We start from the raw sequence: 26640 nt of genomic DNA, 5'->3' as shown, positions 1-26640 counted from the left end.
GAAACCCCACACCTCTTTCCTTCCTGGAAAGCGCCTGGGGAGCAGGTAGCCTCAGATTCAGCGCGCTTGCGTAGTTTTGGGGGTTGTCTCTGTTTGGGACGGTGGATAAGTTAAACCATTTTAATTCCATCAGGTGTAATGGTGTTTTCTGCCCTTGAAATCTGTGAACGTGATCACGCAGGCTGACGCTGGAAGGCTCCGATCGGAAGCAGCCTGACACGCACCGGGCCAGTTCGATGAACACTCATCCTGTCTCTCTAAACGAGCAACAGAGGGTCAGGTCATCGTAAGCCACCGAAGATGAGGTCCACACACTTTGCTGAAGGGCTTTCAGAAGCAGATCGAAAACTCGCGGTAGAGGCATCTTCCCAGCGCCCTCGCCGCAGGTCACCCTCGCCCCCGGGCCCGGCAGCGGGGGCCGCGCGGCTCCGCGCCCTGCGCTCAGCTGCAGGGATTTCACTGCTGGGACTCGGACTGAAGAGCATCTTAGCTTGCGTTTCGGTTTTAATACCTACACAGGCAGTTGAATTAACACAATCAGTCCTCTCATTTTTCAGCACCGGATGCCTGTTTAATGCAATATATATTATTCGAGAGCCTTCTGCAAAATTTCAGGGAGCGAGGACAAGCGCTTAAGGTGAGACACGGATAAAGCCCACAGCAACCAGCTGAGCCATATTGGCATCTTGATGTATGAAGTTCTGTCCGTGTCCTTTGCTTTGACTAATGCGGCTGCTGTAGGACATCGGCGCCTTCATGACTGGCAATGTTTGCAAGCGTTTTGTAAGCAAGAGTCAGCTGGTGGTTTCGGATGATTTCTCAGGTTAAAACGCATCGTAAAACGCTTGCTATTAAACACAGACTCAACAACAAAAGTAAGTGGGTTTTGTGGGGTGAGGGGTTCATGCAACTCAGATGCTGCAAGTTCAATGCACACAAAAATCAAAGTTTCCGCTTCCCTGTCCACACACAGGGTCACCCTGAAACTGAGACACTCAGCAATGTGGAACATTAGCAAAGAAAACCTTTTGTCTGGCAGGAAGTGTTTGGTTTCCTTGTTAGTCCGTTTTAAAAGCTTTCTTAAGGAGTTCTGAAAAGAAACACCCCTTCAAAACAAACTATGTTAGTTAAAGTATTTCCTTCTCAAAATGCTAAAGCAAAACACACCGTCGTGCAAATAACATTTTGAGCTCAAATCAATTTGCCAGATTTGTAAACCGTTCCAGGTGGGCAGAAGTGATCTTTGCCATTTGTCACTGCTGGCGGGAGTTTGACCTGCCTGAAGTGAAGCATCTGGCAGCAGCAGGAGCCGCTGCTTCTGAAAAAACTTCTGAACAGCACAGGATGATGCTTGCTCGGGACAGTTCTGGTCCTCGCAAAGAAACCAAGGACGACCACATATTCTGCTTCTGAAATGCACCGAGCCAGGTGCTTTCCCAGCTCGTTTTCAGAGGGAATGCTACATCCCCTGCCCGTCGCAGAACTCCTCCGTTCGCAGATGGCTCTTTGGGTGACTGGTTAACCTTATACACCTTGTTACACCGGTAAAATTGCTGGTTGCTGACAGTCAGCATCAGCGAGGGGAGATGCTGAACCAGAGCTGAGCTTAGCCGGACGGCCAGCGCAGCCGAGGAGAAGGGGGCTCAGCCCCATTAGAAGCGCGAGGCGATGGCCCGGGGATTCTCCGTGCTGGTCACGGTGCCTCCACTGCAGACACCGTTGTCAGCAAGGTGTCATTTTGCCTGGGCTTTGTCCAAGGTTTTTATTTTGCAGAACTGCTTTGTATTTCTTTTCTCTCCTGCACCTTAAGCCTGTAACTGCCACCCTGGATGATTAAACACGTGTGTTTCTAGACGGAGCTAAGCCTGTGCGTTGTATCATAGACACGAGATTTCACCACATACAATCTTCAAGTGTGGCACAAGGAGGTGATCCGGACCTTGTAATTATTTTCTTTCTTATAGTTTATTTTGTTTGCATATCTCTCATTTGTATCATCTGGCTTCTTAACTCTTTTTCTCCCTTCCTGCCTCAGTTCTCTTCCTTGTTTGGTGCTTTTTTTTCCCCCTCCCTTTTTTACCATGAGCTTTTCTTTGCAGAATTGAGTGCTGCAGCTGGAGCTGCTATGGCTTTATGTCTTATTTTTACCTTCCTCCACACCCTGCACTTCTAGTCTCTGCGACGGGATCTATGCACGGAGCACAAAGTACATGTGGAGTGTGTCAGATCTGACAGCAGTTCAGTCCCTCTTGGGGACGGAAAGAGGGAACACAAATGGGTCTCTCTCTCACTGTAAAAATGACCAAACCAGGAGAGCTTGAGCACCGTCGTGGTGACCCCAGCAGTCGGACGCAGGGAGAGGCTATGTTCCCCTGCGCTCAGAGCCGAGCAGGGTTCTTGCGTTTTATTCTCACACCCACCCACTGCTCATATCTACAAGGAAATCATTTCACCCAGCAATACAAAGAGAACAGTAATAAAAGCTTTCCAAGGGAGCGGTGGGACAAAGCTGGTGCCTGGCACAGTTCTGTAAATCCTGCTGTGAAAGGGAGCGTGAGGCCGTAGCCTGAGACGCCGCTGCAGGGCAGGCAGGGCTGGCTGGCTGCCCAGCAGAGATCTTCTCTCCCGCATCCACCATCCACCCTCCTGTCTCCTTGCAGTGGGGAGCCGCAGGAAAGCCAAATATCCTCCTTCCAGCGGGAAAAACACAGCAGCTGCACTCCCTTCATTGCTTTTACTGGTCCCGTGCACTGCTGTGCGTTTCCCCCAGCCGCCGGCTGACAAGCCCCCGGCAGCGTGCGAGGCTCTTCGCGCAAGTCTGCACGTCTGTACGTCTGTGAATGAGCAAGTGGGTGTTGACGAAGCACCGCAGTCAATGAATTTCCTTCAAAGAAAGATGGCTCGCTCCCACAGCTTCTGCCTCTCCAGGGACAGGGAAGCGTGGCGTGGCTTGCCGCGGTCCCTTCTCGGGGACGTCAGAGGGCACAGCAGCCCCGGGCGGGTGGTGCGTGCCACAGGCTCCCTCAGGGTATCACGCTGATGCTGGATGCACACAACGAGGCAGTGACTGTTTTTGTACCCAGGATAAGCAAGGAGGGGAAAAAAGCACTGGGTGTAAAAATTGTTCTTATGCACATCAGAGGCACTAAAGTCTCCTACCTGGCAAGTCTCAAGATTTCACTGAGCTGAGCAGTTCCTGCGAGGAATAGGGTCGACCCACCGTTCAATTGTAGTTTTGTTTCTTTTTAAAAATCGATGATCTAAGAAAAAAATATCATTTCTAACATTTTCTGAATGACACAAAAATTGGGGGAGAAAGGTGAACAGGATGAAACATGGACACTGAGCAATCCAGATCATCCCCCGAGCCAGCATCACGTTACGGATGCATGTAAAGTCAGGTCTCTGTGCTCAAGGGACAGAGCTGTCCTCACCGGGCGGCTGACCTGACCGTGAGCTCCCGGCACTACCAAACACAACTAGGAAGGTTACAGTACTGTTATGTTTGACACCATTACTACCGCTGGAAGATAGGGTCCAGTTTTGATGCCCACGATGCTCAAAAATGGGTGAGCAGGCTCTATGGGTGGTTCAAAATAACCAAAGGATTGGAAAACATCAATTGCACTGACAGCTTTGGTTTCTGAGACTGAAGGCTGTGGATGACGTGCTGAGTCCCTTCTAGGGGCTAACGTCTCGGGAGAAAGCCAAACGGCGAATCATCTGGTTTCTCACTGATTATAGAGGGATGGCAACATTCCTTTCTGTCCGAACAAACTCTTTGAGACAGGGCCTGTATGAGACCTAGAAGTCAAGATACTAGGAAATTAATACTAAGAGCAGGCTGGGCTACAAAGCAGAAAAGTTACCTTTACAAACCTAGAAATAGAGCCAGTGGGTAATGGGAGATCTCTCCCACTCCGGCCCTTTGCATCACTCCATTATATATCCTGTTACCTGAATAGCTCCCGAAAGTGCCACCTGCCTCTCCTCTCTCCTCATCAGTCATCTCTTCTGCCTGCTTCTTACTTCAGATCCGCTTTTAAGCCTGCCTGCTATTCTCAGAATAGCCTCCCAGCTCGTGTTTGCTAAGCTGATGCCTCCTTCTGCTCCAGAGACTGCCATCCCTGCAAATTATTGCAGTAATAAAGACACTGGCTGTGCTACATTTGCACTCTGCTATAAAGCACAGCCTTTCGAGGAGCTCCGTGGGGACAGTACAGAAAGGTGAGGAGCTACGCAGCGGGATTCAAGCCCTGATTAAGGAGCAGACACAGCTGCCCCCCCCCCCAGCACTGCAGGCTTAGGTCTGATTTTCAGCAATCAAACCTTGTTCCCTATTCACTTATTCCCCTCACTCCAAACACACACACACGGAGTTACCAATCATTCACTTTTCTCTAACACACTTTCAATTCTTCTCTACAAACCACAGTCCCGCGTTTCAGCACTTACCCATCTCGGTCTCTCTTCTTCCTTTGCAAGTAACTCCTTTCAAGGCTCTAGTCTCATTAGGCAGAGCCTGAATCCTCTGCAGCTGGAAGCACCTTGCTGCTCTGGCCCAAATACTCTCTGAGATTTAACTCGAAAGCTTTATATAGCCCTGGTTTGATGGGACAGGTGAGCACAGCGTCCAACATCATGGGATTGATTTACTGGTGTGGGAAGGAGCATACAGTTCAACAGCATCTGGGTTTAGCTTTTTACTTTAGAGCCCAAGCAATGTTCTTCTAACTCTGCCATTTTGCATGCAATTCCCTGATTATTTTAAGATGTGACACATCTGGTAATCGTACCTGTAACAGTTCTCCACCTTGCACTGATGATAATGAACACGCAATAATGAATTAATAACCGGGCTTCATTTGCAGCGTTATTAACCAGCAGAAGTAGAAGGCTCTTTTGTCAGAGCTGGGACCAAATTATTCACCTGAACAGGGGAGGATTCCAGCTCAGGGCACCAGCTTCCTTTTTTCCCCAGGTCTGTGTAGCTGACACAAGCGCCCAGGTGCCACCGCTCACATCAGTCACCTCACCCCAGCCCTTTAGGCCTTTCTCAATTCAGGGCAACCGGTGGCCTGATTTCACAGCTCTTTTTGCTTTCTGAGGCTTATTAAAAGAAAATCACCAGGTGTAAATATAGGGCCCAGGTAAGGTGGATTGAGAATTTGGACTTCACTTTGACACACCAGGTGAGAAACAGCCATGCTATTGCTTCCTAACACTGTTCTGCTAAAAAGCTGTCTGAATTGTTTTGCATGTATTTCAAGCTTGCCTCTTTGACAGAAGAAGAAAAATCCCTTGATAGGATTTATGTGTAATTAGCTGGTTTATTCATTTAACAGGTCTAATTCAGAGATCAGCTATGTGTGAAAAGTACACCAGGCTTCAAATCTGCACAGAGCGCAACCAGCTTAGACCAATGCCTTATGAAAGGACAAATATGTGTGAGAGGAGGCATTTACCAGGTGCTGAGCTTGGGCCGGTAAATTTGGTATTTATAGCAAAGCCCTTCTTAAGAAGGGCTTGACAGAGGAGATAAATCTCTAAGGAGAAAGAGTTGCCAACTGCCCAGCAAAGGGATGTTTTCATCACACCAGTTTTGTCTTTGCAGGGAGGTTTGTTTCAGCAGCTGGCTGTGCCGGCATTCGCTTTCACACGCCATCCACAGGGCCCGGGGAAACCCGGGTCACGGGTCCGCAGTCACCATACTCCCCGTGGATGTTGGTCTGTACCCATACTGCAAAACACAGACCTGGATCCAAACATACCCCCATCCCAGGTGACAGGAGTTCAATACTCTTCCCGCTTTCAAGGTGAGTGAGCTAAGAGAACTGCAGGCCACATCCCCCCAGGGGACAAGCTTTAATGTTTTGCACAGGGGCTACTCACATCACAACACACAGCACTGTACAATAGCCAGTATTTTCCTCCCTCTATGGTTTCAGTTATAGTGAAGATGCCAAAAACGCCTTCTTTCCCATGCAAGGGGCGTTTAGCATTCTTGGTGCTACAGCTTTTCCAGTCTTTACAGGAGACAAGGTATTTTGGAAACGCCAACAACAGATGAGTCTTTCTAGTTAAAAAGCGTTGATCAAGAGACACTGGAGAAGCCAGGCGTTCTCACAAATGGTCCCCTGTGTGCTAAATCCTTTCATAGCTATTACTCATGCTAGTACTAGTCAGACCTAACATCTCCCAACAACTCTCAAACATCCCTGTTCTGGCTCTTTTCACACAGCAGTCTCATATCCCTTGTCCTCTGGTGGCAGAGCCCTGTTGTGCAGGTTTGTTTAGGGATAACACACAGAGTCTTTGCCTCTCAGCATTTGACAGCTCTGTACTTCCTAACAGGAGCTTTTAATATAAAGCCTGTGTTGGGTTTTTTCCCAAGCATTTGAAGATTTTCTTTAAGATCCAGGGTTTAAGGTAAATAACATGTACCCTGCAGCATCACTAGCTTTAAATGTGCCAATTCCATCTTACCAATTTAGAACCAAAGAGATAATAAAATTGACTTAGAACACAATGCAACACATGCGATGCCCACAGCGGGGCACTGTTGTGTTCCTCGCAGAGAAAGAAAATTTCCAGCCACAGGTAATTTCGTTTTGTGGAATCGAAAAGACTAGTAGAATAGTAATTGAAGTGAACCAGAAATTAATCTCTTCCTTACAAATCTGCCATTAGAGGAAAAAAGCCCCAACAAGAACCAGCTTAAACAACCCCTCCCTAATTGTGCATCAATGTGCTTTTTCCTGCCGCGTAAGGGACTAACATTACAACTCTGCTCCCCGCTCCCCCATTCTGAGGCTGCTGCTCCGACAGGGACTACACTGAGCAGTGGAGCCGCAATGGTGACGGAGCCACTGAGCAATCTCTCGCCAAAGCCCAGAAAAAAGAAATTCTTCCTCCTCATGTCCAAGAACATAAGCACTGACCAAGGCTGAGCCATGCGCTTTGCAGTCTCCCTCACTGCCTTCCCTGCCTAGCCAAACCAGCAGAGCTGTGACCCGAACAAAACAAAAGGTTTGGGAAATACTTGTATTTGCTCATGAGCCTTTTGTTTATGGCCATGTGCTCCCACACAGCTGGAAGCCTTTTCTTCCCCCATGGGAAATATGGTACCTAGACACTAATAGGGCAAAAATTAGAAGTGCAGCTATCACATCAACTTTCAATTACATCTTACATTAATGAGTGCTGTTAAAGTACAAGGGTTCAGGAACAGTGCTGTTCCACAATTCACATCCTGTTGAGCTAACCCTTCTCCTAGCAGCAAACAGATCAAGATGGAGGTTACAAATTTACTTAACATGGTTAACACTGTGCCAACCTCTCAAAGAAGCCAAGGTGATCACTGAATTTTCTACAGTAATACTGTGACAAGACTCACAAGCAGACATCTGCAACAGTCCACAATAAAGGTTAACCACAGCACTTGTTGTCAGGATACACCTCATCTTTGATAAATGAAGGAGGACATTTGAGCTTTTTCTCTTCCCCTGCAGGATCACAACTGTCCTAGGGGTTAGAAACCTATTCCTAGTCCCCCTTCCAAATGAGTAAACATACCCTTGAAGGCCACCTCGATAGCAGGCACACACATTGAACTAATTCTTTGTCTATTTGTCACAAAGCAACTTAAGTCCACCCCACAGCCAGTGACAGCAGTCCAACTCTTGCTCCCTGCAGAACAGCTTTAAAACAGGATACAATTATGCAGAGGTAGGTACTCCACAGTCTCCCCCGAAGTAACTCAAAGCCACACTTTGTTGGGGTGTTTGATGCTTTTATTTATCGCATGTAAAAACACTACTATTTCTGTTTGCAGGTACCTCTTGCTGCACTGCAAGTCACACAGCTCCAAACATAGAAGACCAGACAGGCAGAGAAAGGAACTGAAGTGTTTATGCCCAGAGTCACAAGGTCATGATCCCAGAGGGTGTTTAATGCACAGAAACCCCCCCTCCAGGGACCGTTCTACAAAAGCAATAGAGCATTACAAGTAACAGATCAGAGTTGGTGAACACTAGGTGAAGGAATTGTCTAAGGGGGGAGAGGACCTGCAAACTGGTCTTTTTCCTTCAGCTGCCCTTATCTTTCTAGTACAGGTAATTGTGAACTAAGTACATGACTAGTGCTTTAAACCAGAACAGGGGTTGACTAATCCACTCCGCTTAGTTGACACGAGGGTTCCTGAAGTTCCTTCCAGCAAAACGGGCCTTGCTGCCAAGCTCCTCTTCAATTCTAATGGAAGGGAAGAGAGTGCTGGGTGTGAGCAAGCAGTGCAGAACTCCTGCATTAACACAGCCACTGGCCTGATATTAAATCACCTGATCGACCTGGTGCTGAAGGTATTACCAATCATGAGCCAGTTCCCACCAAGCAACTTCAGTTACATGCACATTTAACTGCACTGGTCAGTGTCACCCCTCCCACATAACTTCGCCCAAACATTTTAAATGGATGCCCAAGGGAACTGCATCATGCAGACAGAAGGACAATAGCTAGTATCACAGGATGCTACTTCATATGATGTTCCCCTTTAGTGTGTCCATTACAGACTTTACCCATCCAACTCATGATTTAGCCTACAGCCAGCTCTGCGAGCACAGCACCAGCCCAGAAGCACCTCTGCCAGTGTCAGCTTGTCCTTAGAAGATGCAGAGTGTTTCTGAGATGTAGAAGACCAAGCTGTGCCCCAAATGCATTAGTGGAGCACCCATTCTATGTCAGGCTTAACACTCAACCTTTCCCCAGCCCCTCAAGGGTCTCACCTCAGCAGCTGGTTGTACTTGGCTAGACGCTCAGATCGGCAAGGGGCACCAGTTTTGATCTGAAAGGGAAGTTAGAAAGTTCATAAAGAACTGTAACAGAAATAAGGCCACAGATACCAAAACAAAACTATTCTATTCTGTTTAGCATAATAAGCATCATCACAAGCTTTATTTCAGCATCAGGCTCTGAGTATCTGTATACTCAAACAGGACAGGGCTTGGGAGCAATAAAGATTGTTCATTCGCTAACAGCTTCAGTACCAGGAAATCCCAAATACACCCACTGGAGTTGACTAAGATTTTTTTAAATTGGTGGTTAAAGGTGAGTTTACACCAGATAACATGTTCCCTCATCGCACTCCCATCAGAAAAAATCAGCTTCCTATATACAGAAACAGCAAATCTGCATGCCTTAAGTCAGAGCAGACCCCATCTGCTGTGCAGCATGGCTTCAACACCATACTAGCTCATCAAGCAAGAAGGCAAACTACAACAACTACAGATACCAACCTGACCAGTGCAGAGACCAACTACCAGATCAGCAATGAAGGTATCTTCTGTTTCTCCAGAGCGATGACTCACCATCACACCCCAGCCATTGGACTGGGCAAGCTTGCAGCTAGAAGAGATAAACAGATGAAGCCTCACACCATGCCCATTTGCTTAGCAGCCTTTGCTCTAGCGATGCTGCCAACTGGCAGGCACTCCTTGCTTTAGCAGGACACAACTGCCCTTTGGTACATGTTAGGGTTAGGATCATGTGACAACAGTGATAAAGAGCTGCTTTTACACATACTTAGACCCACTGAGGTCATCTGATATATGCCTAATACAACTTCCAGACCATGAAGGTACAGGTTTTACTTGTGTTGTGGTTTAACCAATATTCTCTATTAGTTAACAATTGTTCTCCCTTCACAGATGCCAAATCAACCGATTTCCATTCCACTGGCCCTGGCGCATATGTACATCTCCCTCAATTAGACAATCCCCCTCCCTGGTACAGACAACAGCAGAGAACTTACGCTTGCAGGGACTCTGTCACAGAGCCAATCTGGTTGACCTTAAGGAGGAGGCAGTTGCAGGATTTCTCCTCTACAGCCTTGGCAATACGCTTTGGATTGGTCACAGTCAGATCATCACCAACTACCTGGATGCCAACACTGCCAGTGAACTTCTTCCAGGCAGCCCAGTCATCTTGGTCAAAGGGGTCTTCAATGGACACCACTGTAGAGGGACAGAAGGAGCTTTAAGAAAATGCCACCCCGAAAGGTCTTGTTTGAAATCAGTGGTAGCAAAGTGCTGCAGTCAAGTACTACCCACCTCAAAGAACATTCCTAAGACCCCTTAAAGGCTAGCTGTTCTGCCCTTGATCCCTCTTTGTAAGAGAAGCTGCATCCTAACTTCCCCCTTCAGCAATCAACCCCTATTTGCCACTGCTACTGTGCTTCTTGTTGACAAACAACTTACAGGGGTAGCTCTTGACAAAGCCCTTGTACAGGTCAGCCAGCTGATCAGGAGAAATATATCTGCTGGGATCATCAGGGGATTTGAAGTCCAGGTCATACTTTCCATCACGGTAGAACTCTGAGGCAGCCACATCCATGCCAATGACAACCTTTTCAGAGTAGCCAGCCTTGCTGATAGCAGTCTTCAGCAACTCCAGAGCTGAAACATAAGGTATTTCTGAGTTCCCACCAAACATCTTAACTCAAGCGCTATTAATTCACCAACAACAGTACATTCACTTGGCAAAGAATCTCCATTACCCCTGCGGAAAGCCCAAAGGCCACATATATACTGAACTTCTGAACTGACTGGAACAAGGTATTACTTTAATACTGCTTTTAGCTTGTAATAGCCTTGAGACACCATTACAGGATCATAATCTCTTCAGGCAGGACTACATGTCAGCCCAAAAAGCTTAATACTAAGTGGTACAACATCCTCTTTCAGCTTTATGCATGTGGGCAGGAAGTAGTAACTGCCCTTTAATCCCTTTTATCTCCAGGTCAGGTGTTGACTATGAAAGTGGTAAGCATCCAAACCTGGACAGGCAGTGTGATGCCTCTGCACAGGGCGCCTTCTCTTAGCATCCACCTGTTCCCCACTTGCACATTTATAAGCAGAAGAAGGAACAGAACTACTCAGTAGGAGCCTCTGGATACTGCCCACTACAGTACCCTGTTTGGCAGAGTCCAAGCAAGGAAATTCAGTATGCTCACAACCACCAGTAAGACTCTCCCAATAACTGCCGACTCAAACCCAAGCAGCTGGATCAGCCAGTAGGAAGCTTAGATCAAGTCGTCTTGTTTGGGGTTTTTATGTGTGTTGGGTCTATTGGGCTTGGTTGGACTGTCGGATTCAGAAACACCCTGATTTCTGGTGCTGGCTCAGTATCTTCAGTGTCAGGCAATGCAGTTCAGAGGCTACCTCCAACAATAATATAACTAACAGCCTTAAAGTAACAAGTAACTTAAGAGCTCTAGTGTTCTACTGGCTTACTAGCAGCTCCATTTCTGCAAAAAGAGGCAGAAAAATAGCTCTGGTACAGCTGTTGTAGAAAAAAGTATACCCCTTTCCACAAGGGAAACTGCCTCCCTCCCCCACAGACTTCTGTACAGAACTGTTTGGCTGCACAAGCAGCAAAAGCTTCAGCTTCCCAGGCAAACCTTCATGCACTCCCACACATTACCAGGCACAGTTCAAACTGTTTTCCTACTTTGTCAGAAGAAAAACAACTCCACTAAACTTTGACTACTGACTTCTGGGAAGCCTGCAATGCATGCACACATTCCCACGCCACTTTTCAACTGGAAGGGGGTACGATTTCCTTAAGCTGCTACAGGAACGAAACAGGAACGAGGAATTAAAGTCAAAGCCATCCTGTCGAGCTGCATAAACTAAAGTCCAAGGGAACAGCTTTGTGGTCCTATACTAGACCACACCAGTATAGCATCTTGGAATGTTTGTCAGGATAAGAAGCAGAGCAAAGAAATAGAAGCAAGTGCTACAACCTGCTGAGCTTGCTTCCCATTCATACTGGACAGGTATGGTCTTCATTCTTTGGCTATCAGTTAGGCCTCCTTCCACACTTTGCTCATTCTTACCTTCTTTATTTTCCAGGATGTTGGGGGCAAAGCCACCCTCATCACCCACATTGGTTGCATCCTTGCCATACTTCTCCTTGATTACATTCTTCAGGTTATGATAGACCTCTGCACCTATGCGCATTGCCTCCTTGAAACTGTCAGCACCCACAGGGAGGATCATGAACTCCTGCATAGCCAGCTTATTGCCAGCATGGGAGCCACCATTGATGACATTGAAAGCCTTGAAGTAACCAAAAAGAAAAGTCAAGTTAGAATCTTTCAAGGTAAATTGGTAACAGTATTTATGTTAAGATTGTTCATTCTCTAGAAAACTTGATCCAAGACCACAAGACATCATAAAGCACCTGGTCAGAGCAAGTCTTTCGCAAGCCCTATAAAGACACTTACAGGAACTGGAAGAATGACTTCTGCATTTCCAGCAAGGTCAGCAATGTGACGGTACAAGGGGACACCCTTCTCAGCAGCACCAGCTTTGCATACAGCCAGAGATACACCCAAGATGGCATTGGCACCAAATTTGGCTGAAATAGGAAGAAATGGTTTACAGAAATCTTACATCTTGATAAAGAGACTCAGCAATACCAGCACCATGGTCTTGGCTACAGAAGTGCACAGCATATGCCATGCACTGCCCATTGTTTCTGATAAGGTAAGCTAGAATTCCATAAACAAATCTTCATCTTTTCACACCCCACGGCAACACATAAGCCCACTTACATTTGTTCTCCGATCCATCCATTTCCAGCATCAGTTTGTCAATCTTTTCTTGCTCCACAACGTTGACATTCTGCAGAGAGAAGCAAGCAAAGCACTGCTTGACACTGAACATGGCTCTACAAACTCTCACCTACACACTGCATTTTTATTTCCCTGGCAGGCACCAAGACTTGCTTAAGAGCAACTACCAACAGTTCAAGAGACTAGTTCTTGTCATCGTGACACAGCAGCATCACCTGGTCACTTCCAGCAGACCAAGGCTGACAGGTAAGTCAGACACATCAAAAGCTTGTTTTGTTCTTCACATTCAGAGCTGTAAGGCTATCATGTCACTTGATTTCATGACATTTACACTGCTATCTGCCTGGCATAGAACAGGAGAAAGCCCCTGTTTATGTCCCACCACCCCTTGAGTGCAAGCTCAAAGACAACCAACTCACAACATACACTCATTTGTAACTTAGTACACAATGTTTGGAAGTGTCACTAAGAACATGCAATCACTTTATGCATTACCACTTAGTTTTGCACCATCCTTTCTAGCTAGGGCTTAGTGCCCACAAGGCGCACAGGAATCTCACTCAAGTAGACTTCAAGTTCCCCTCAGATTCCCTTCCAAATTAGCCAGCTTGATTAAAACCCAGTCCCTCTCCACCATTCAGCCACCCTTTTCAGCATAAAGCAGCTTGTATCTTAACTGCACACCACTGAAGTTCCCGGGTGCTTAAGTATTTCTGCACACTCTAACACTAGGCTGCTAGAGACTGTTTTTATTGATTTACAATTATTTATATATATATAGTTAGATATACCGTCATTAAGTAAAGCAATTGCCGTAGGTCAGTTTGCTCACATGCACTCCAACACACAGGCAACCACACACACACTGTAACAGCTCCTGTAACTGTCTTTAGAGGGATAACCCATCCGTTAGGACACACTGGACCAGCATTAGCTGATGTTAGCAGAAGACAGATTGCTCCTACCTTGCTAATGAGTGCAGGTGCAATTGTTTTATTGACGTGCTCAACAGCTTTTGAGACACCTGGAAGGAACAAGCAAATCGGACACTGGTCAACCACACTAGTTATGCAGGCATTAATAGGTGATCTCAGTAACAATAAAATCTCAAGAATACCACCTCATGCTATTCAAACCCCAATCCAGCCTGAGTTTACAGCCAAATCTGAACACTTACAGAGGTCATATCGATTGAATGCATGAAGTAAGCATCATCTAGGAATGCCTGCTGCAATGTTAGTTTGCAAGACCATGCACTGGAGAAATTCATCCAAGTGACAAGGTTGCACTGAAAGCACATCCATTACCTGTGTACACAATGCTGTCGCCAGGAACTCGTTAACATATTTAACAGCTCTGGATACACCTGACACAAGCGAAATGGACAAGAGAATCAAGGAAGAGATGAAGACTCACAGCCAAAACCAAAGCCAGTCATGCAAGAAAAAGAAAAGGACACAAACAGGTAAACAGACCTACATGTCAGCAAGTGTCTGATGCCGAGCAGCAGACCAGAAACAAAAAGGTTCAAAGGGTAGAGGAAGCTGTGCATCAGCCAGGAAGGCTGTATTTGCTCTTTCCACCCAGGTTTCCATGCTATTGCAAACACCATTGTGGACACAAACCTCAAGTGGCTGAATGACAGCATTTAGAAAAGGTTTTAGGATAGGCTACTTCATTCATAGAATGGATGAGTAAGAGGAAAGAAAAAGGCTTCCTCAGAAGTTAAGCATGCAGCAGCTCAGGCATTTCACTATCTGCTATTATTCTGTAACACTGCTAAAGCATCACCTTAGCACGTTTTACATGCGATACAATGCTGAAGTACACTGTCTCCGCACCTGGATGCAGGCACAGAAATTGATTGTCTGCTCCTGGCTTCAGACAGGGAATAAAGCATGCACACAGCACCATCCTTTTAATCTATGTGGACCACCATTGTGTAAACCAGCAATTCCAGTATGAACTTGCTTCACCCCCATAACCAGAGACCACAAATTAGCCAGCTACCAATATCAGCCTAAGGAATATTGTCATCCCTGTATAGTGTTTAAAGATTTCCAGAGATCTAAGCTTCAGAACTGGTGAATGCTAATTAAGTGCACCCTGAACCACATTAATTGTCTTTTAAATGGTCTAAGTCTGCAGGTTTATATTACAAAAGACCTACCAGTTATCTGCAACTCAACCCATTTGGTGATTATTTTTTCATAACTCATGTTATTCCCCAGCTGACAAAAACCTTCAGCTGTGGCAGCCTGTTGTGGAAACTCAGACTACTATCTAGCTAAGAGCCACAAAGAACTGCCTGTAGGGTCAGATTTAACAGGTCTAAGCACACACACATTTAGCTCACTGAGGTAAGTACACATTTACTCTTCTCAAGGAAGAGTGCCCTAGGTAAACAGCATAAGCTCTCCAGTTCTTTGGGACATTCAGTCATCTAGTTTATTCTGTATTAAAGTAGTAACACCCATGAATCTTCTCAGACAAAGCTCTCCAAGTTCAATTCAGTAGTTATCCAATCTAACTGTTTTTTCTTAATAGGCACAAAATATCCCAGCTTCCTTTCACCTGACTGGCAGAAAAAAAGTTTGAAGTAAAATTCTCTCTCCCATCCAAAAGTTAAGTTGATTGCAAAAACTAGGAAGGCATCACCAATGCTTTTAGAGCAAGCGAAAAAGGAGTTCTGACTATCCAAGCTCTCAGAGTAGTCACAAAAATTACTATTAGGATGTTTATTAGGCAAAGACATCTTGTATGTGGCTATATATTTCCCCCCCACACTTGTTTCCAAGGCAATCTGGTGACTTGCTGTGTTTTAGTTTCCTTTCAGAACATACAATCAGTCCCCAGACAACCGAAATACTACGCCACTAAAACAAAGTATCCTGGCTAACTATGATGAAAGACAAAAAGCTAAAGAGGCTTTAGCTATTACACGGTCCAAACCAAAAGTGTGTTCTGTGCTCACCAGCACAAAGCTGTACATTAGCTGTGGTCAGCAGGTGGCATAAAGCTCAGGTACAGGATTTAACATGCTGGGATCTAAGGGGCCTGCAGAGCCAGGGCAGATACATTTAACAGTTCTTTCAAAACCTGGTCTATGAAGAGATCTTGTGACTAGCTGCACCAAGCCTTTTGGAGCAGGTAGTTTAGATGCTGCACTACTAAAGCACTCTGTACTCTGACCTGCACCAACACGCAGGGCAACTGGAGTGGCGCAACACAGTATGTTTGGGCATATTGTACTAGCAAGATGATCACCTAGGTGGCATGCCTGAGCTCCAGGCACCCACCTATGGAAGTACAGTTATCACCACTACGTAGCTGCACTGCTGGAGGCAGAGTTACTCTCCACATTGTCCCCTGGAAAATCCAGCAGTCTGTGCTTTATCTCTGCCCCAGCCATGCAGCCTCCATCCAGTATGCACTGCTATCATCTTACTGGTAATCTCCATTGCTTTTGCTTAACTGCCATGCCTTGTACAGAATATGGGTGGCAGTAAACGAGCCCATGAGTCCTCTGCTACAAAATCTGGCATTAACTTACACAGCAACCCAGCCACTGTAATGGGCCAAGCTGGGTACCAAAATTCAGGTTTACCTTTCCCCATGTAGCGTGTCTTGTCATTGTCACGAAGCTCCAGAGCTTCATAGATTCCAGTTGAGGCACCGCTGGGAACAGCAGCTCTGAACAGACCTGTTTACAACAGAAAAAAGAACTGTCTTAGCACATTCAAACCCACAAAACGTTCTCCACCCATATGACATCCCAACCTACCACATACTTCCAACCCTGGAGATGGGAGAGGTAATCTCTAAACCACATCGCTGTTCACTTATACAGTGATCCTGAGAGCTGTCTGCTCCTTTACAGCATCACCAATTCATCAGTGTCTCCTTCATACTGATCCACAGCAAGCTGACTCACTCATTCTCTTCCACTGTGCATTTCAAGTGTTAGGAGTTAGGAAAGTCATCCATTCCACTTCCAAAAAGGTAGCTTTATTGACTGAATCTACTTTTGAGCTCAGTCTGGCAAAAGAGCTCTTAAATTCTTCTAGAATATGGCATACAAAGGAAAATTAGGAAGCCTCTTGTTAATATGAGTTCTGAGCTCTTTTGACAACAGGATAACCACCGAGACAGCCCATTCTTCCAGCCATGGATGCTGAACTCTGAGCAAATCAGTACACTAGAGTCTGCTCTGCCTGTGGTTCAAGATGCCAGCTTCAGTCTCCAGTCTTTCCTTTATCCCACTACAGCAAAGAGCTTAGCAGGGGCAATCTCATTAAATGACTGCATTAATCTTTTGAGGCAGAAAGATCAGCTATTTAGTTAGTGTATTACAGCTATTGTGTTTGCTCATTCCACCAAACCACACTGGTATGTATTTGCACAATGCCTTTGTCAGATTCTATCTGATGTGGGATGAACAACTAACAAACCAAGGGAAGGTCCTACAATAATTAAAAATGTTAAGATGTTATATGTGAAAACCCAATTAGACAAGTTGTTTAGTCATGCCTGCACACTTATGCAGAGAAGAAACCTTTAACCAAGATCAACTCAGCAGCAGAAGACTGTTTCGTTACACAAAGTGACTGCTAGACAAGTCAAGAATTAAACTTCAAGGGCAGTCATAAACAGTGAAAATCAAGACCATTAGCAGCTGCTTAAGGACAGGGACAAAGGCCTTGTTAACTCTGAGTTTGCTATCCCACTTTATATGCAGGGCATGGGAGGGAAGGCAGGTTTGGATTAACACTTGCACAATTTAGACTGCAGGAAGCAGGACACTTCAAAAAACCTTCACTGTCCAGGCCAATATCTTGAGCTCAGAAAATTCATCCCAGCAGACGGAGGGAGGGGGTTCTCCTGCAAGTCCCGTAGCAAGCTCAGGAACATGTTATATGTATGGAGGAAAGAGTAAGCACAACACCACTGCTAGAACAGGGCAGTTTGTATACTTTTGACTGCCTCTTCAGTTCTATCAGATACAAGAAAGGAGTAAAGATCTACTGCTAAGGACTCACCTTTATTGGTAAAGAGGTCTACCTCAACAGTGGGATTCCCACGAGAGTCAAAGATTTCACGGGCATGGATCTTAAGAATGGACATCTTTAACACCTGAAAAGAAGATTTCAGCATTAATCATAGAACGGTTTGGGTTGGAAGGGACCTTCAAAGAGTTCAAAATCCCTGCCATGGTCAGGAACATCCTTCACTACATCAGGTTGCTCAAAGCACTAACCTGACTTTGAACACCTTCAATCTTCCAGTCTCTCACCCTTATCATAAAAAATTTCTTCCTTAACTGCAAATTACATCTACCTCCTTTCAGTTTAAAACTTTCAGTTTTAAGATGTTCATCAGTATTCTTCAAACACAGCTCTGTGCAATGACTTCCTTTTTTCAAAACACATAAAAGGCAACCCCCACACCACTCCTCCTTTGCCTGTTCCTCCTGAACAGTTTATAGCCATCAGTTGCAGCATTCCCATCATATGATTCATGCCACCAGGTTTCAGTGATAGCAATTAGATCATAGCTTTCTAGCTGCACAGGGGTTTCCACCTCCTCCTGTTACCCATGCTGCATGCATTGGTATGGAGACACTTCAGTTGGGCTACAAACCCTGTCAACATTTTAGAACAAGCCTGAATTCCTTTGAGGCATTTCACAACTGTTTCCCTTTTGATTTGTAATGTATTAGCAGCCCCTGGCTTTTCTCAGAACTCCAGCTCTTTCCCCGACTAATTCTAGTTTAAAGCTGTCCTTACAAGTCTGGCCAGCTTGTTGGCAAAAATGCTCTTGCCCCACTTGGTCAGGAGAATCCTATCAGCTCCCAAAAGACACAGCTTCTCCAAAGTTGATCCATGATCATAAAAGCAAAAATCCCAAGTATAGCACCAGCTAGGCAGCCAGGCAACCACCTGTTGAATTCATGTCCTCCTTCTGGGAGCCAGTCTTCTGACTGGGAGGATAGAGGAGAACATCACCTGTGCTCCCACTCCTTTTAACATTGCTCCAAGGGACACAAGACATATTTCAATAGCCTCTTTCGATGTTTCTAAGTTACCTCATTGCAGTATCATTAGACCCTACACAGAACAGTTGGAGCAGATGATAATTTGTAGGGTTCACCAGGCTTGGCAGCCTCTTGGTGATATCACAAAATGCAAGCTTCTGGTAGGGCAGCAAGCTTCTCTAGCGAGATTGTCTGAATGGAAAATGGGTGCTTCAGTACCTCTCAGTAAGGAATCTTTAATTACTAATGCATTACATGCTTTTCTGGTGGCACCAGTTCTAATGCAAGTGCGTGGCTGGATCAACTTTGCATGGTCTGCTTTTCCTGGATCCCACCTATTACTCACATGCTCTTCATTCTTCAACCCCAGAGCATCATGTCTGTTATGCAGGAGCATTTCACAGGATTGGGGAAGGTTCTTCCACCCCCAAATGGAGACAAGGGGCCAGTCTCCATCTCATGAGTTACTTGCATCAGCTAGCTCAAGGCTGAATTCAGGCTTATCTTCCCCTTGCACAGCATTAAAGCAGGGCTGTCACTCAGCCTGGGACAGTGCACAATATCATGTATTTTTCTCCTGCTCACATCCCTGGGTCCTGCAATGCCTGTTGAGCTCCTCTTGCAACATAGCTACTTGTTCGAGGAGTTTTTGCATGGTTGCACTTGCAGCTATGACATCCACTACTGCCTTCATGTGCCAGGGGGACTTCCAGATACTGAAGCTCCATGCAACCTAAGGTCTGGACAGCTATTCCAGTCCTTGGGAGGACTGTTTGAGTGCAGACATCAGCACAGGTAAGCTGTAGTGCTTCTGTTTGGGCTTCAGCCACAGTCTTGCTGTTGTGGCAGGTAGACACCATTTTCTTTCAGCAGGAGACAGTCTCCTTATAGTTCTCAGAAAAAAAAGCCCACTAATAAAGTGGTAATTCTTTTGACAGAAGTCATCCTTCTAATTCCCTGGAGACCTCGAGCTTCTGGGTAGGTTTGCACAGCCATCAGTTGAGTTGGGGTGACTGTCAGGTTGCTGTCTAAGCCTGCAGATGAGCACAGCAGGTAGCAGCCCAGTCACCGGCACACCCTTCCCACCAGAGCTGCCAGCAAACTGCTGATGCTGCTCCCAACAGACACCGCTCCTTGTTTCCATGCTGCTGGAGCTCCCTGGAGGCTGGTTTTATGTGGCTTCCAGCAGCTTGAACTGGCCACAGGCACAGCTTGCACCACCCAACTCTCACTCACACATCAGGAGACCTGCCACCTGGTCCCTCTCCCATACAGCCCACAGGTGCCATGGACATAGAACCACCCCCCAGACACCCTCCCCCAGGACCTCACAAGCCTTTCACTCCCCTCAGCATGCAGCAACTGCTGCTGCTAGCATCAGCTTGACATTAATATCCTGTAGTAACATCTGCAGTCATAAGACCAGTTCAAAAACATCACTTCACACTATTTCAACTGGGAAAACTTCTTATACTCAGTAAGAGCTCGAGTCATATGTTGAAAGGACAGAAATCTCAAACTAGCTGGGAAGAACAGTCTAAAACCAGAAGCCTTGTTTCCAGAGAGATGTAAGGGAATGTCACCTCACCACATAAGAGCAGCCAAGCAATCCTAATACAGGAAATCTCTGCTACTAGTCTTTTATCACAAGAATTCCAACTAAAGTGCAACAGTTCTTAGTATGCACAGCAGCTGTTCAGAGCCAAATGTGACCTATCTTAAAATAGAAAGACAGTCATAGCTCTAATTAAGCACTTACATTAGCAGTTACACCCTGTCTTGAGTATTTACAGGAATAGTTTTTCCTCTTAAATGGAAGAAAAATCACCACAATCTTTTGAATATTTTCTTTTCCCCTCTTCTCATGTATCTATATACTTCCTTAAGAAAACTGCAGTAAGGAATGCCTTATGTAAGCCCAGCTACATTTTAAAAAATCAAGTCATAGAAATACCTGTAAGCCATTGACTGGCATCAAACCCAGCTCATCTGCAGAGAAGAAAGCTCAGCCCCAGAAGTAGAACTATCCGGAAGCTGGCTTTTTGGCAAGCCAATGTGGGTGGTAACCCTGTTTACAGGAATGGTCATTAATATCTCTGCAGTTACTGCAAATTTAAAAAAAAAAAAAAAACAGGTCCTTAGAAATACTGCTGCTTGTACGGGGGGGGGGCGGGGAGAGAGGCTTAACTTCATACACTCATTCTTCCTCCACAGCAAATCTCTCCCCATGTTAAAAACATGGCTAGTCATTTGGTTTGTCCCCTTGGCTTTAAAGTATCCCTTCCCATTGTCCTGCCTCTAAGCAGCATATTGTTTAAGGCAGCTCAAAGATTTTCAGATATTGCCTGCCTTACAGTAAGACCTGCACGCTGACAGATGATTAACCTACGAAGCAAGACAACTCAGTTCAAGCTGGCCTTCAGGCTGCCACTACTTAACTTTAATCAGTAAATATATAAGCAAGAAATAAATCCCTGCAGCTCTCCAGCTATCGGTCCCATCCATGCTAACACTTATCTCTCTGCACTTGCACTGAGCAATGGCTAATAGGAAAAACCCCCATTTATCTGAAAAGGGCTTTCAGAGCTTATTAGGCTGGCACCTGCTATGCCTTACTTTCATTTTCAGAACAATGGCTTTGTGACAAAACATTAGGTGCCTTAATTCTTTGAAAGCCCAGCCAGCTCACAGGAAGTCTTAGTGCACTGCAAGAACTGTTTGCTCACTTTCACAAAGAAGGTGGCACTTCAGGAATACACACTACAAGAGCTTCCATTGGGGATGTCTGCCAGTTTTGACATTACTCAAGTGTCCTTGACAAGTGACCTCTCTAGCAGTCCCTCCCTTTTCTTCAGAAGGGGGCATTTCACAGCACTGCACCATTTTTTTTTTTTTTGGCTCATTTTGCAAACCCCCTCACTTCTGTGTTCAAGAAAGTTTTCCCACTCAGCTATTCCTGGGAAGAAGTCTGATACCGTTTAGCTCATCACAAGCTGAGCATTATGTATTCTGCCTCAATCAATTCAGTCAACTCATCTAGAAAGTGACAGTCTGCCTACGCACAGGTCTAGCTGTGGAAATGCTAACTGATTGAAAGAGAGCTCATCAGTACCACCCCTTGCCCTGGACCTTTGTGCTTTGTGATGGAGCCAGCCAAGCACACACAAATACCAGAGTACTATTTAATGCATGGATTGCCTTAAACCTTTTTCTGTACTATGATCTGCTAGCAAGGTCAGTGTCTCCCTTTAGAAAAGGAACCACACACACTAGCTTTCCTGGCCTTCCCACGAGCACACTTCAAGGCCAAGTTACATCCCAATGTGCCACTGCCCATTCCGAGTACTAGCTTCACTACCAACTGAAGTCCAAGAAATCACCACTTATTCCCTATCTGATCCTGTGCTCTTTGCAGGGAATGCAGTACTCTAACACCAATGTTGAGTACTCCAACTTAAAATTATTTCCAGAAATGTTGTTTACAGCCAACTTTATCACCAAAAGCTACACTTGTGAGCCATTTTGCAGCCACGTGTCTTAAGTGGACAAATGTGGACCAGCAAGGACACCTTCCAAATCCTACTCCTCTGTGTTCCACATGGTATTAATTCACCTCCATGCTCTGTGACACAATGCAATGTGTTTTAAATAATGCCTGGCAGGGAATAAGTCACAGGCATGCTGAACTACTTTCTCTCTCCTTGTTTAATAAGATGGAGGCCTGAAACTGCACTGCCTCAATCTGTGCATTTGGATGACAAACTTCACTACTTCCTGCCAGGCTCAGAAAGCCAGAGCCCTGCCCTGTGACTCAGCAGTCAAGTAACGGAACCGGAGAAAGACCAAGATCCTCTCTGGCAGCCCTGCACGAGGCAAGCTAGTTAAGAGGCAATTTTTTTTCCACACCTTAACATCCAGAGATGCACATCATGTTGTCAGGTACTACTCCCCACAAGTTCTGCCTTGAGATAACCAGCACTTAACTAACCCCACGGGGAGACCTAAGGCACACAGATTTGAGTGCTGACATCAAACATTAAATATTTGAGATGCAAAGCTGAAGGACATCCACTGCCACTAAAGAGGGGAAGGTCCAAATCACAACACGCAATCTGAGAGCGACTGTTAATGATTAAGAAAAAGAGGTTAAACGCTGTGTTTGAAAGAAGCCTTGACCCACCATATTCCCCTTTAGATTTTACACACACACCCCCACCCCGCCTCCCCTGACGCTGACGGCGTTAAGGCTGGCGCAGGCCTCCCCTCGCCCCCGCGATGCGGCTGGCACACTGCGTGGCAGAAGCACGCCCACAAGCGGCCAGCACCCTCTCGGAGACGGCCTCGGTCCGGCCTGGCTCGCAGGCAGGGCCGGCGCAGCCCCATCTCACGGGGGCTGCAGGGGCTCCGGAGCCGCTGCCCGGGGAGGCCGGAGAAAGGAGACGGGAAACCACGGCCCCACCGGGACCTCTCGCCCCGCGGACCACTGCGGAGGGCCTGGGCCGCCGCGGCCACGCACGGCCAGGAGGCCGAAAGGCCCCGCCGCCGCCGCCGCCGCCGCCACACTCACCTCCGGCCCAGCAGCCCCGCCACGCAGTACAGCACCGCTCTCCGCCTCACCTCTGACTGGGAACGAACGGCTGCGCCGACGCCAGGCTATAGCCCACCCCACGCAGATGAGCCGCCCTGCTCCCGCCCCTCCATTGGTCGTCTCAGCCCCTCTCCGGTCTCCCATTGGCCGGGACGGCCCCTTGCCGCTCTCCCATTGGCTACTCCTCCTCGCGCCAGAGGCGGGCTCGGGTGCGTGCGCTACGTGCCGCCGCGGCTTGGCCGATTTCGCCGTTCGTCTCGTGGAAAATCCCAGTGCGGGCGGGGCGGAGCCGCCCGCCCCTCCTCCCGCGGCGTAGCCCACGCGTGCCGAGCGGGGAGCTGGCGGGCTCGCCGGAGACTGAGTGTGTGGGGAAGGCCAGGCCCACGCTAAGGAAATTTTTCTCCTCGTGTGGCAAACCCTTGAACCATCTATAGGGCTTTTCTGCTGGTGTGTACGTACAAGGAAGATGGTTCCTTTGTGCACGAACGCATACATTGGCTACACCGGCTGTGCATGTCCCTGCATGAACGTACACACACGCGCACTTGTGGGGAGAGAGAGAAGGAATTTAACATGTTTATTGTCACTAAAACTGGAAGCTGAGCCCTGATTTTGCCAAGACTCGGCAAGCATGTTGTTCGGCTTGGTGCTGCCGCGTCGCTGAAATCCCATCCCTGCCTGCTCGGAAGAAGGGTACGGCCATGTTTTCACCCCGGGTGGGCGTAGAAACAGCGACTGAAACCAGCAGGAAGGCGGCACGCTGGCAAGGGGAAGGCTGGGGAGAGGGGCTTTGTTAATTCTAGGAAAAGGTTAATTACAATAAATTTTTACTTACATTTTGAAGTGAGTAACTGTTACACTTCCTGGAGTGGAGAAGGAGCTCTCCTACGATAAGTTATGACACCTCAGGTACTACTGTGCCAACAGCAACAAAGACTTTTTCAGGTGTTTTGCCTGGATTTGCACAGGGGCATCTGATGCCCCAAGGCACATGCCTGAAGACTATGTTGTGACCAAAAAAGAATGGGTCAGAACAGAGCTCAACACCAGGCCACAGAATTTTTAAAGACTGCCAAAATGGAGTGACTTATGCTCCTGAAAAACTCCGATCTGCCCGTGGATGTTGAAAAAAACATCAAATTATTCATTGATAATTATTTGGTCTGCTGCATCACGGTGAAGTATGAACCATGCACCACTGAATGAACTGGGTGCTCTGTGATCGGCAAAGCCTCCATCCCTGGAAAGTAATATTCAACTGTCTATGGACTCAGCGGCAACCGTGTGTCATGGTGTTTAATAAGAACATGACCCCTCACATGAGTTGTTCCCAGTTCTGGCACTCTGGAGGGATGCTGTTCTTTCCTGGACTTATTTACCCAACTCGCCCCACAGCTGCTCCCTGTGATCAGCTTGGCAAGGCCCCGCTCCATCCCCTCCGCTGTGCTGCAGCGTTGGACCGTGGCGGGGTGTGGTGCTGGGGGGGACATGCCTTCTTCCCCCCAGCCCTGGTTGCCACCGTTCCTCCAGGCTGTCCCCAGTTTTATGGCTCCCAGGGAATACACTGCTTTGGTTACGTTAGATAAGTTGCAGTTGTAACTTATGGTCTTTGTGGGTTTATTACAGAGAAAAGCTGTGCCCATGCTCCCCATAACCCTGTTTTTCTTCCAGGATTTTTAAACTGAGGGATAGTCACACATTGCACTGCGGAAAGGAGTCTGCGATGAGGGGAATCCCATTGCAAGGTCAAAACATTTGAACAAGGCCATAGGCTGACCTGGGAAAGGCACGGTCTTGTCCCTTCTCGCCTCCCCATGCCCTTAGCCTTCACTCCTGGACACGATTGCTCCTGTTGAAGGCAGAGCACCATCCCCAGCCGTCAGGGTGTGAAGCCCCAAGCAGGGACTAGCGCTTTGTCTCACTGGGACACCACAAAGCCCAGACCCATGGGTGTAATGCCACGGGGACTCCCAGTTCCCTGGATTTGCTTCCTCCCATTTCACCTGGCACTACACAGCCTGTGTTCAGATTGGTGGAAGCCTGGCTCTGCAGTATTTCAAGTACATAACATCAAACCTGTGAAGTTCCCCAAGCCTGGAGTTAGGGTCTAGGGGCTCCAGGAGTCTGACAGCACCCAGTTCATCCTGACTGCACCATATAAAGCCATTTTTTCGCTTGCAAAGTTAGTAATGTTTGTGCTTGCTCCAGAACTGCCTTGCCCTTCCAGCCTGACTATGACTGATCATTTCTTCGGGGCACATTTTTCCTTCCTTCCTGAGAACATCCCCTCAAGACAAGCTTTAAGTCTAATAAAAAGCCAAGGAAATCTGTTGAACTGACCGCCTTCCCTAGGCACGCCATGCGGGCACAGTACCCCACGAGGACCCCCTGCATGACACCTAGGCTCCTGGCAAGGAGATGCCATTTGGAACCCAATCTGTTTTGTGACAGTGCAATATGGCCCACACGCCCACAGTGGCACTGCATGCTGGGTTTTTGTGCTTTTTCTGCCTTGCTGGGGGCGGAGATTCATGGGGACGGCACAGCCATGAATCAGGTTAAAATGCTGCTGGGTTGCACACAGCTGAGAATAATGGCCAGGAAAAGCCCATGGATATAGGTAGACAATTCTTTGCAGTGCCCACCTCTGCAAAGCTGCATGTTACACCCCTTATAGCTGTGTCCTTGGCAGTAGTTCCTGACTTATCCTGGAGTCTTACTCTTCCTGGTGCAAAGGCGTGAGAGGGGAGCATTCCCTGCAAAAACATGCTCCTGAGCAATCAGATGATGGAAATCATAAAACTGGATTTTTATGCTGGATGACTGCTGGATTAGAGACGCTCCACCATCTTTGCACTTTGTAGAAGTCCCTTGATTGCTATGCATGGAAAATCACATAGAGGTGCTGAGTCTCATAATGAGCTAGAGAAGATGGAGCACAAGAAAGCGTAAGGCCGAGGGAAATTAAGCACTGTAGTAGCTGACCAAAAGACTGATGGTGAAGTATGATAGGGTGCTCTTTGGGCATAGAAGACATAATATGAAAGGTCATCATTAGCTTGGTGGCGGGCAGAAGTGGAGTGTAAAGCAAACCCTCTGGCCTGGGAAGCTGAGGACCAAGCTTCTTGCAGCTCTGAATTCCTGCTCAACCAAACCAAAGCTGTGGGAGAGGTAGAATACTGGCCTAAACTCTTCCACTTGTCCCTTGCCTAGGCTCTTTGTCCCTTGTGACCGCAAAAACAGCACAAAGCAAGCAAATTTCATCCGCTGGAGTGTGAGCAACAAGCTGCGTGCTGAGAACCTGCATCCCCCGCTACTCGCACGGTCCCATCCCTGGCAGTCAGGACTCACCCGCGGTTCTGGCCACAGACGCTGTGCCAAGAGCCG

The 26640-nt window shown here is 47.0% G+C and overlaps 1 protein-coding gene across 1 annotated transcript; it reads right to left on the bottom strand.

Moving 5' to 3' along the window:
* Positions 1-8180: 8180 nt before the first annotated feature.
* ENO1 (enolase 1) lies at positions 8181-23325 on the bottom strand (the record flags this gene model as incomplete). Its single annotated transcript, XM_082009371.1, has 12 exons — positions 23233-23325; positions 17671-17764; positions 16239-16334; positions 13597-13655; positions 12611-12680; positions 12281-12414; positions 11891-12113; positions 10251-10448; positions 9806-10007; positions 9291-9399; positions 8781-8839; positions 8181-8250 (listed from the first exon to the last, which is right to left on the bottom strand). Exons 2-12 carry the CDS (start codon positions 17753-17755, stop codon positions 8181-8183), a joined length of 1305 nt encoding a protein of 434 aa, XP_081865497.1. The 5' UTR covers positions 17756-17764; positions 23233-23325.
* Between the last annotated feature and the right edge of the window lie 3315 nt (positions 23326-26640).

This window comes from Phaethon aethereus (genome assembly GCF_964289735.1).
Source record: "Phaethon aethereus genome assembly, chromosome: 21".
Lineage (NCBI taxonomy): Eukaryota > Metazoa > Chordata > Aves > Phaethontiformes > Phaethontidae > Phaethon > Phaethon aethereus.
This window is presented reverse-complemented; position numbering and strand designations above follow the sequence as displayed.